Source organism: Atractosteus spatula, chromosome 8, assembly GCF_055471065.1.
Source record: "Atractosteus spatula isolate fAtrSpa1 chromosome 8, fAtrSpa1.hap1, whole genome shotgun sequence".
Classification (NCBI taxonomy): Eukaryota; Metazoa; Chordata; class Actinopteri; order Semionotiformes; family Lepisosteidae; genus Atractosteus; species Atractosteus spatula.
This window is the reverse complement of record NC_142713.1, coordinates 60,368,661-60,381,039: the sequence shown is the minus strand read 5'-3', so window position 1 is coordinate 60,381,039 and position 12,379 is coordinate 60,368,661. Positions and strand designations below refer to the sequence as shown.

General features: G+C 44.7%; 1 protein-coding gene across 1 annotated transcript in view; it reads right to left on the bottom strand.

Moving 5' to 3' along the window:
- Positions 1 to 12,379, bottom strand: part of anks1b (ankyrin repeat and sterile alpha motif domain containing 1B) — a 343,291-nt gene that overhangs the window by 174,342 nt on the left and 156,570 nt on the right. Inside the window, exon 9 of the mRNA XM_088924241.1 lies at positions 3,266 to 3,400. Within this exon, the coding sequence (XP_088780367.1) occupies positions 3,266 to 3,400 (135 nt within the window). The remainder of the gene's footprint in view (positions 1 to 3,265; positions 3,401 to 12,379) is intronic.

Here is a 12,379-nt window from a genome sequence, read left to right as displayed (position 1 = left end):
GGCTCCAATGATCTGGCTCCATCACTCTGCTCTCCTCCCCACTGAGAGCTGGTGTGTGGGGAGCGTACTGGTGCACTCTGGCTGATGTCACATCATCCAGTGGGGCTGCACACTGGTGGTGGTGGAGGGGATCCCCATTACCTGTAAAGCGCTTTGAGTGGAGTGTCCAGAAAAGTGCTATAGAAGTGTAAGGAATTATTATTAGGTAGGTAACACAGGTCCCTTTGCAGGCCATCAAGGCGCATGGGGATGGGGGGGGGCAAGGACCAGCATTTTTCTTAACCATCTGACACTGGAGGTGGAGGTGATGTGTTCAGCATCACACTCCAGCTTTCCTATTACCCCCGAAAAGGATTAACCCTTAACTGGGAGCCGTCTGGAAGGAATTAGAGCAAGCTCCCTCGCCTGCCTCTACCTGGGATTGAACCCGGGACCTTCCGGTCAGGAGCTAGACGCCCTCCAAGGAATTATTCATATTATTATTTTTATTATTATTTAGGATATTTGATTATTTAGGTTATTTGATTTCCAGATCTATTCACGGCAATTGCGCACTGGTTGTGCACTCGAGGAGCCGTTATATCAGCTTCAGGTCCAAGTCCTGCCCTGAAACACTGCTGCTGTCCATCGCCACCTTCCTGCTGTCTCCTCTCTTCTCCTCGCTCTTCTCCATCGCTCCAGGGGTGGAGAACAATCTCCAGCAAAACTGCTCGCCTCCATATTTCTGCTCTTATGGGTGTTTTCTACACAGTATGGATGCCAGGAGTTCTGTAAAGCTGTATTGCAGCAGCTGGGTGCCAGCAAAGGCTTTGCTTTTTACAATACTTCAGTGTTTGTTCAGGATTAAAACACCTCAGTTTGACTCAAAATACTTCACTGGGACCTTGCAAAGAGCTCTGAGAGAGAGAGACTCCCCTTTTCAAGATTAAGACGTAACATCAGTTCAAGAGAAAACTCGGTCTTGGTCACTAATGCTTCTCTGATCCCAATAAATGCAACCCTGAAGCTGGTTCTAGCTATTGGCTAGTATCTCCACTCCTCAACATCGACTGAGTGCTCATTCTTGTCTGGCCATGTCACAGTAATGGACAAACTTATGCAGGTAAGTACAGTATATGCGGTATATCTAGTACTGCTTTCTGCATTTTTGCTCTTAATTTTACAGTATTACTCCTTTGAAAATGCAATTACCAGTCATTGTGTGTTCACTAGATCTCCACACATTGAAGTATAGTATCCTCTGAGTATAGGTTGTTTTTATCATCATTAACCAGAATTATTCATAATATCACTACTGTGATTATTGCACACCACTTACATAAAAAGAATATTGTCAGGACATCTCATTCAACGACTGGTGAAAAGTAATGAGCAATCATGGCATACATCAATAAACGGCAGGGTTGAAATGCAAATTAAAAGGGCTCTGGGATTAGTGATCAGCATCACCTGTACACTCTGCTTCAGGCAAAACTATCAGCAGCTGTGCTGCTGTTCATTGAAAAGCAGCTCACCTCATTTTGGAATTACCAGAAATTTAGTGTTTCAAACTGGGAAATGGTATCAGCCAGAGGCAATTTAAAGGGATATCCACCTATCCATGTTCCAACCACTTCATCCGATTCAGGGTCACGGGGGAGCCAGAGCCTATCCCGGCCAGCACCGGACACAAGGCAGGGTACACCCTGGATGGGACATCAGTCCATCAAAAAGCAGGCACCAACACACACACACACACACACACTTCCCACCAGGGCCAATTTTCCCAGAGGACAATTAGCCTACCGGCATGTCTTTAGCCTGTGGAAAGAAACCAGAGCACCCCCACACAAACAAAGGGAGATCATGCAAACTCCACCCAAATACAGCAGCACCCCAGGTCCAGAATTGAACCCAGGTCCCCGGTGCTGCAAGGCAGCCATACTAACATCTCCACCTCCGTGCCACCTTTAAAAAGGGCTATTCTGTGACAAAAATGTAGGCGCCCCGGTAGTTACTGTATTAGGATCAAGTCTGTCTCCCCCTTTATAAATGGGGGTGACCAGTCCTTGATTCCAGAGCTCAGGGAAACACCCAGCTCTCTGTAAAAAAATGAAGGGTTTGAGCAGGGATTACCGCAGCCCTGAGCTGGTGTGTTTCAGCATCAAGTTATTGACCCCATCTTGGGTTTTGGTGGTATGAACGCCTGGAGTTTGTCTAGTAGCGCCTGCTCTCTGATAGGGGAGTCTAAGCGCTGGTGGTTATCTTTATAGTTTTTGTATAATACTGCTCTGGTATAATGTTTCTGTATTTGGGATCATTGGTTCACATTTTTAAAATTGTTTTTCCATTTGGGGCAGCCAGTTTTTTTTTCTGGTTTTGATATATTTAAACGATACAGGTGTTTTTCCCAGAAACAGTTTTGATTTACTGACTTCTTGGTTGATGTGTGCTAATGTGTGAACTCCGTATCACAGTCCCAGCCTGAAATTGTTGGTCCCACCCCTTGATACAGGGAGGAATGAGGCACTAAAGCTTCCTCAAGTTTTTCATCTGGAGCAGCATCCAGTGTTAACTGATGTAATGGAGAGCTGTTCTGGCTGTAATACTGCAGAAAATATTCGAGCTGCCTGTAAAGAAAATCAGACCTGGTTTCCTTAACAACGTTCCCATGGTAACCAGCTCTGATACAAAGGAGATTAAGTTGTGCCAACGCATCATGAGCTGGTACCCCTCATCACCATTCGACTGGCAGCCTACACAGAAGAATATCAAGGGGTCTTGTTTATTTGTTTTCTCGATAATCTGCTGCTGAATTAGGTAGCTTCTTCCACTGTGATGAAAAATTCAAATAAAACTGGACCAACTGGATTCTGTCTCCTATTAATCAGCTCCCTTCATAGGTACTGTAGGATGACCAGAGGGCACATCACTGTTCATCACCCACAAAAACACAATGCGAAAATTGCCATAGAAACTCAGCTTATCCGGCAAAATGTATTTTAAGGCAATAATTACTTCACCATTCGGATCTCATAGAACCATTAAGCCACAATACAGAACGGCACCACCTTGTTAGCACTTCAGGAAAGTTAATCCTTGTAGCAGCTGAAAAAACAGCTACAGAACAGAGGAGAAGTCGGCTGAGCACCGGTGTCGCCCGCATGTTCTCCACTCCGCCGGCCACTTCTCCCCCCCGAGAGCTCAAAGCACTTAGGCCAGGCTTGTTCACGCGGTGAAAACCTGGAGCACGCAGGGCCCCCGGAAGAGAGCAGCCAGCGCCTACCTGAGACAGCCCGGGGAAGCCCAGGTTTCGGCAGCCGTTGCAGGGTGTCAGCGCCTCCCACAGGCCGGCCGGCCCGCAGCTCTTCTCGCCCTCCTCCTCCTCCTCCGCGGCGGGGGCCAGGGGCGGTGAAGGCCTCTGCAGGGAGGAAGCACACGGTCAGGGTTCAGGGCCTGCGGAGCCTGGGACTCGCGGCGCAGAGAGAACCCGAGTGGGTACACGCCTCCTCCCGCGCGGACGGGACGTGCCATACCCAAAGTCCCCACATCTTTTGGGCGGTTTGGAGGGAAAGCTCACGTGCCACCTACAGCACATTACTGAGAACTGTCCTTCGGAAGATGGAAAAGAGACACGCACTAACTGCACAAGAAAGTTTTATTCTCAAGTCTTGTTTGTAATTATAATGGCTGTAAGCTGGCCTGGCTGATTTTCTGACCCCCACAGTTTGGTCTGTGTCGTGTGGACCTCGAGAGCTCTGCAGCACAGCAGCTTCAGAGCTCATAAGAAGACAAGAAAGGCTACAGACAACTGGGCCCATCTAGTTTCTTTGGGAGTTACTAGCTGATTGATCCCAGGATCTCATCCAGCTGTTTCTTCACAGAAACAGGGTATCGGCTTCAGCTACATGCCTGGGAGCTGGTTCCACACTCTCACAGCTGTTCTTCAGCTGAAGTGCTGAATTCCTACAGCCAGCACAGATTAATGTCTCCCAGAACGCTGACACTCAATAATTTAATACTGTAAGGGTTCACACTGCGCTAATTATCAACAACAGCCATGCCTGCTCTCTAAGTCAGCTGCAAACAATTGCTACTGTACGCGTGGCCAGAATGTGCAGGGAAAAACTAGTAAGGAATACAGCACAGGGACAGGGACGTCCATTCGGCTACTGTATCCTCCAGCCCATTTTATAAGTGGTGAACACAAAAGCCCTGATAAATGGAGCTATTGAAACATTAAACCAATACATCAAAAATCATGTCCAGAGCAGACGGCTCAAATGAGCACCGAAAGAAAATGTACAATTTTGTGTTCAGGTGATAAACCTTAGCCAGGGTGCTTTCAATGCTGGAGTTCTTCAAACAAAGAGGTCCTTCATACAAATTAAAGCATGTGGAGACACAAGCACCACATTAGGAATCGGCTTCATAAAACAGAGCGTTCTGAAATAAAACACATTCTGTTTTACCGGTTATTTAGCCGGCCTCCTCATGACCCTGAACTGGACAAAGCAGTTAGAAAATGGATGGGGGTCTGGAACGCTGAGCTTCCGAATGGCCTTACAGTTGTGCTGGGGTTAAGGGCAGCTGTTCAATCTCCGGGGAGAAGCTGTCTATTGTCTGATATAATATTCCACCTGAGCTGGTGCTGGTGCTGTGGGGTCAAGCTGATCTGTTTGTCACACCAATCAGCTCTGGTTTTGTTCCTGCTTAGATAAGGTGGGGAGACTACGGCAGGACTGTCTCTCCTCAAGGCAGCTCGTGAGGCCTGCGTACATGGACAGACCGCAACTGGGGAAAAAAACTTTCAAGAAACAGAGACATGGTTTCCATCAATTCATTTACTGTACGTCAAGCTCTGCAATATAAAGTACCCAAAAGGAAACCTACTTTACCATTATACAGTACTTGATAGATCAGACCTAGGCTAAATGAAGCCCATGTGACAGGGTGACTCTCACTCTTCACTGATTATCCAATTAATGACCTACAGTAATTCACCCCATGTGAATCTATTTAGTGTACAAGCGACTGAGGCCCTGACGGGCTCTAGGGGCAGCTCAGCTGAAACTCATATATCACTACTGCTGGCCTGTGAACCTCAATAGAAATCTCTAGCTCAGACATAAAAACTATCTGCGATCTAAATGTATCTCGATGGATTTCAGCCATGTGCAGGTCTCCATCCAACAGGGATGTACGCCCAACACATCCAGACCGGACGTGAGTTATGGAGTGATTCATGGTTTTCTTCTGGGAACATGACTGCTCTTCCATATTCTCACCCCCTAGCTTCTACTACTCTTTGCGGAGAGAAAATCTAGTTAATCTATTTTACAAGGCTGAGTGGACAGTGAGGTACATGTGCAATTTAGGGTTTGTCTTTATTTACATGATTTACTCTTACGGACAGAAGTACATCATCACTACATTGACCAGTAGACTCCCCTCAATCCTTTTTTTTAGATAGTGTAAAAACATGGTCAGGTGCTTTCTTTCATCCGCAGAACTTGCTTAATGAGCCTCTTTCCTCCAGTCTTTTGAAGATAGTGTGCTTTTAGACAAATTCATTGCTTCATTTTTTTTTCTGAATTTTGAAAACAAACACCATCAAAATATGGTGTTTTAAGAATTGAAGGATGGGACTTTAAGACTGCCCAACAACTGTTGCTGTGTTATGTGGGCTTTGATACTCACCTATCTGTCTGTTTCAGAGGTGAGACACGCAGTTCAGCCAACATGTGCTCTGTCTGAGGGCTGGCAACAAGAAAGTCCGCATCCCGAAATAGCAACACCTCCAGATAAACAACTCAATCTTTTTTTTTTTTTTTTTAAAAAAGAGATATTACAGGGGAAATACAAAAAATCCTCCCTGAAGTCATTTTCAGAAACGAAAGACTGTTTCAGAAAAAAAACCTCAAACCTGCCAATATTAGAGAAACTGCGCATTAAAAAGCGAGCTCTGATTTTCAACCCAGGGGTCTCATTTTGCTCTACGTAGGTGTTGGGAATCTCTAAAGCGCTCAAGCTAGGCCTGCCGATGTCTCCTGCGATCTCTCCACAAACACACATCAAAGGTGACATTCCTGACGGGAACCACATTCCGAACTGCGAGCCCACACAGAAGCGCAGACTCCCAGCTCCCCGAGGACCGAGCGCAGGACTGATCCGGCTCTGCTCCGCACGTCCTTCCCCTCAGCCTCCCTGGCCGATTCCACCAGCACCCTGCCCCACGGATCACAAGCCGTGTAATATGATGAGATGGGAACGTTGTGCAGCCGTGAACCAGAGACGCAGTTAATAACTCGACAGATCTGAGATTTAAAAGATCCACATTAGGGAAATAGTGTGCTTTGAGGAAAAAAAAAAACTCTTTCACTGAAACACTTCGCACTAATGGGTGGCATACATAATTCAGACATTAATGAACTGTTGAATCAGCGATCTTGTTTTAATGAGGCAGCCAGACGGGCTTGTGAGGAGTGCTGTTTTACGTTACGCTGTGTAAAGAGCAATAATTTGTAATAATAAACACAACTTTGTATGCTGGGTGGTGGGGGTTTAAAAAGGCAATCACCTCATCCTCCGCTCTGAGTCTGGCATGCTTGACAGAGTGATAAAGTGCTGTATCTCCAGACAGCAACATACTGTAGCTGACAGCTGTCTGAGGACATTGCATGAACACAGGAAGAGATGGACACAAGTGCAGATGTAGACCACCAGCACAAGCAGAACCTGGTTTTCATGTTTGCAGTGTCAATTACTGTAAGTCACGATTAATTCTTACACATCCCAAAACAGGAAGACAATCAAAGAAAATAAGAAAATCAGCCATAAAATTCAATTGGGCAGGAAATTATTTTAAAAAACTTTGCAGGCACCAAACTCTCACAGGTGGGTGGATGATCTCTTTTTGGGGTGCTTAGCACAGGATCTGTTATCTTTTTCAAACATGGCATATGCCTGAAATCCCACCTTCCTAATTTTGCGATTTGGCATCTGTCCAATGAAGCTCTCCCAGCTGGTCAGGTGACTGAGGGCAGCAGCTCATCCCCCATTGCATTCTGGGGCATATGGTCCAGACAATGACCTCCGTCTGGTCTGAATCTACCACGCTCGTACAGCACATGCAGTAGGAGCAGCAGATTCATAAAGGTTACTTTCAGATTTTTTAAACTTATTTTTCCACGTATTATACTGTATTTAATAAATGAGGTACATTAATCAAGGTTTCATAGAGTACATCTTGTTTTACGAAATGACAGGAGTCAGGTTTCATGTGTTGTATAAACGTAAGAGATAAGATCTGATCTTATCATGCGTTGTATAAAGGCATCCCATACAGATACAGTAGATATACAGTTTTAAAACTGGAAAAGAACATTTTCACTTTTTCCTTTGCACAAAACCAAAAGCACTCTTTGTCAGATTTTTTCAAACTACAATTTAAAGGCATGGTAAAAGTAGTATAATTGTATCAATTTAAAAATCACATCTTAACTTTACACAGGGAGGACTGATATTACTCATCATTTTCACTTCTTGGAATTTTAAATATTTGATTTCCTTAAATCCCAGTTTGTCTTCCCCTGAAAAAGCAGGGAGAGACCACGTCTCCATCTTACATTTTCCACAGTGTTAATGCGCTCTTAGTTGTGACAGCCTTAATGACCCCTTCAAGTGCTTCAGAGGCATATAAAATTGAATTATTGACTCCATCAGTGGTAAAGCCTTGGAAATTATACAGAATTTTGGATATATGACCCTGGGTGAGCTGTCTGAGTCTGACAGAGGAATGAATTATTCAGAGACACTGTCTTGATAGACACATCCTCCTGACTCTCTGCTGAGGAGGAAACGGGCTTCAGGGTCACCATTTATCTTGTGCCAAAAGATCTGAGGTGCCAACTATGCGAGAGTCCAGGTCACCAAGCTACTGTAGGTGGATGACCCCACTCTCCAGGCTCAAACCTATACCCAGTTTCCTTACCTAAGCTACAGTACCTTACAGAACCAGTGCCTTCCTCCTGCATTCTCCTAGCGCCAGAGCAGTAGTCCAGCACTGTCCACCTCAGACACTTCTTTATTTTCATACAGTATGTATCAGGCAAGCCCAGCCTGGTGCCACAGCGCTTGAATGCGCCCCTTTACAGCTCTGGATCAAGAGGATCTACACCAAGCGCCAGCTCAGAACCCAGAGTTCGCAAAACGTCCTTTTCAAGGTTTGTGTAACCACAGGCACATAGGAAAAAAAGGACCAGGAATTGATGCATCCCTTTAAGTATCAAGCCATAAATTGAATACAATGTTTTGGAATTTTCTACCGTATGTAATAAAACTGATGATGAAGTGTATTTCATTTGAACGATCTTTATCCACCCTGGAGCCTTTTCCGATCCACAGCACAGCAGGGTTCAATGAGAAAGAGCGCTGGAGGGGCTTTCAAACTTTGGATTTGCACATTTAGCAATTCTCAGTTCTGATTGCTGGTTACAGTGATTTAGCAAGGGGAGAATGAAGACTTGTGCACACACTCCTGAAACACAACCACCTGTCTGAGATCTTCATCTTCGTCCTCAGTTCCACCCTGTTTCACCGAATTAAGTGCGGAAACATTAAGTTTTATTACTTATTAGGTAAGTAGATCTTATTTATCAGGCAGGGAGCTACAACAGAGTGTGAGCTGCAAAGGAGCAAGTAGAAGTTAATTCCAGGTTGGAAAGCAAAAAGAAAGAAGCAGAAAGACAACACCTGGGCTGTGGTGCCTCTTCAGGTGTGTGTCACAGATTACTTATTCTTTTCTCTTTTCAGTTTTCAAAAAATGTTAAATGGTTCACTACTCAGTGTACTTACAATTTATCATGATTGCACTTAAGACTAATAATTAAAAACTCCTTTGAATTAAACAATTTGCCTACTTGTATCTAGAAAGGGAAAAGGCCCCAGAGACACATTAGCACAGACTTTATTCACTGGAGGGTGCCTGTGAATGTTTTGGCTGTTGATCATTAAAATGATAGCATCTAATTTTTAAATTATCAGTTCCAATTACATAAACACATGGAACACACCTACAGCTAATTTAAGTTCTCGCCACACTCAGCTGTGGAGAGTGTGGAGTCTGTGTGTAGGCGTCAGGCAGGAAGGTATCACACTGATTCTGTACGCAGTTGCTAAAACTCCATTTATTACTGCATGTTTGGTCATTGTGCAAAGTTTGTTTCATATAGCGAGTGCACCTGAATTTACTCTGTGTTTATATAAATCAGTCTTCCGAACTTTTACTGTTGTTTTTGACCCCATTAACTGGTGCTGTTTACCCTCTGCAACTGAAGTAATTCAGCCAAGCCCTTGAAGTAACATTTACTGCACTGCACGGGCAGCAAAAATCATATCTTTGAAATGCAGTAAACGGAAGAAGAATCAGTAAAAAAATATATAACTGACATAAAAGAATATCCACCTTCACAGTAAAATCACAGAATAATAATTCCATCCATTTATATTGCTCCTTTCATTCCAAAGGATCGCAAAGCATTTCATAAATAAGAAGAGATCTGCTTCATCCTCTCACTGAAGGGCATCTCGACCTGAGGGGCTGGACATTACAAGCCCAGAGTGGAGTTCAGCCAGAACACCATGCTTCACGCCACAGCGTTTTCGAACAGGAATCTTTATGGACCAAGAAAAGGGGACCCCAGCTGAATGGCACCCCCTACAGCACAGTGTCCCTGCGGACAGCACTGAGTCCTTGGTTTGGAAATTCTGGTCCTGGGGGAAGAGCGCCACCTCCTGGTCCATCAGCGCCACTTACAGCAGGAGTAAGCAGGACCACCCCAGCACTGACCAGGCTGAGTGCAGGCTACACGGAGGTGATGTTGCTGTATCACTGTTTTGTTGGCATGGTGCGGTAAAGGCCCCCTGCTTCTCCTCTAGATCAGACCATGCCAGTCAAGGCTGTTTCCCTGAGATTCCCCAATGGCTTCGAGCAGAGCTGGCCAGGGCGCCTGCGCATGACGGCGTGCCCGGCTCTGGCTTTGGCAGACTGCTAGAGCTGGCAGCGGCTGAGCCAACTGCGCCGTCTCTGGTTTAGCCTCCATTAGGGTCACCAGCACGAACGGCACACATCCAGGAGGAAAGTGAGCACGCTGCCGCCATCGCCCCTGCACTGGGACTGAACAGAGGGATCCTCTCCCATGAGTGCTGCCATCACAGCGCTGACTGAGCAGTGCCCCTCGTGGGGATCTGCCCGGACACAGACCCTCACACCCATCCGCGTGTATGCAGGACGACACATGCAGCCTGTGATGAGTCAATCGGCAGAAAATCTTTGCTCAACGATGGCATGTTTGTTAGATATTTCAGGAGTGTTTTCAGCAAGGTCTGCTTCTACATACAGTAGGAGAGTCTGTGATTTCCAGGGAAAACAGAAAGTGCAGTATTATCTTTATTTTTATCCGGTTGCACAATAAGGAACAGCTGACTGAGCAAAGGGCTACTTCTCCAGCCCGGCTCTGACAGGCTGTCCTTTTGATACCAGGCTGCCGGGACACTGTGCAGAAGGATGATGGCCACACACACGAGGGCAGGAAACTACACCCATCTGGAATCCTAAATTCGCTTTACCTTGGGTTCTAAAAAACAGTAGGAGTCAGGATGATCTTTGTCATATTCTAATGTTTAAATAGTTCCTTCTAACAGCCTGCTAGTTAAAATCTGACTCTTGCAGCAGACACTTGCAATCAAGCATCAAATACGGGGTAGACTTTCTGCCTTCCTCATTAATTGATTTAGAAAGGTGCTGCTGCTGCTACTCCGTGGGCCTGTCACTGTCATGAGTTCAGTTCTCTACGTTTCTCTAACCAATATTTAAAGAAAGGCAATAATGATGCTTCTCCTTGCCTCTGCGAATATCTCACGCCTGACTAACACACATCGAAAGGGAGGAGGTCATCAGGCTGCTCCTCTCATGAGGTCTGGGTACGTGTGGCAGTGGAGCTGGGGGGGGTCAGATTGGCGCCCTGATGCAGAGGGGACTAAAACACCAGGCTGAGCACTGCTCACCTTGAGCAGGATGAAGCACTGAAGACAGGAGAGAACTCTGGAGTGAAACGTTGCCCTTTCTGAATCACAGCAGGCTCCCTTACTTAACAAAAGAAAAGAACTTCAATGAATAATACTGTAGGCACTTTGTGATGACAGTTGAGCTGGCTGCTGCTTGATTTGATTTTCGACTGAATCGGTGTGAAGTACTTTGCTCAAAAGCACAACAGCAGTGGATTTGAACCCACAACCTTCCACTTACTAAAAAGTCCAAAACCCCTAACCTCTGCTCCACACTGTTTTATCCTTACAGTTGAATACTAATGGCCACTGGCACTTTGTCAGTTTTTCAATACTTGTTTTTAAAAATTTTTAAAAACAAAAGATGCATTAAAAAGCTACTGCGCTGCCCCATGGGTACACAATGCAAGCTGACTGTCTCTTATGTTTAATTCATTTAATAAAGAATACTGTACATATAATGCATTCTCCCTAAAAATATGAGTTATGTAAATTCACTTGGATAAATATTATATATTTCATACTGTCATCTCTGCATTGCTGAAGCGGCCACCAGCAAGTACAAGCCTTTGTCTATATTCTGGTTGTTGTTAAAAAATATTTTCATTCCTTTAGTGCTTTTGTTTTGAGGGAAAGAAATTCAACTACTTCCCCACGCATTAAATTAGCTGGCTGAATCGCAGCAAGCAGCAATCAATACATCCAAGTGTATGACTGCAAACCTTCTGTACAAATAATCGTTCAAATTATACATGTGCATGTATTTGTTCATGCTGATTACCAAAATTGTGACAGCTGGACAATCTCAAAGAAATTGGAAAAGATTCTGCATACATGATTTATACTGTAGGAGCCCTTAACGTTCTAAAATGGAAACAAAAAAACAACAAGAGAAACTTTTCACTGGATTTTTACTTTACTTTTAATTATTTCGATGGGATTTTGCTCAGGGTGCAGCATGGCCACTAGAAAAAAACAGATCACCTCTGCAACAGCACGTAAGGCCAAGGGTTTTCCAAAAACGAATGTTATTCAAATCCGTCCCAAGCATTACATACTGTAGATACAAACTTATAAAATACTAACTTGCTGTTGTTCACTCCTAAGCACAAAGTACTTATGTGTACAGTATTTCTGTACAATCTGAAGTCTTTGTTTCAGAAGCAAAAGGTGCAAGGTTCTGTGTATTCTTATTAATTTATATGACTAAGGAGTTTAACCCTGATCCCAGAGAGCCTTAATTCAGCAGCTGTAATGGGTCACCCTTATTAATCAATCTGATACTGACACTGTCCTTCGTTATGTGCTGCTTTGAAATGGAGATCTCAACACC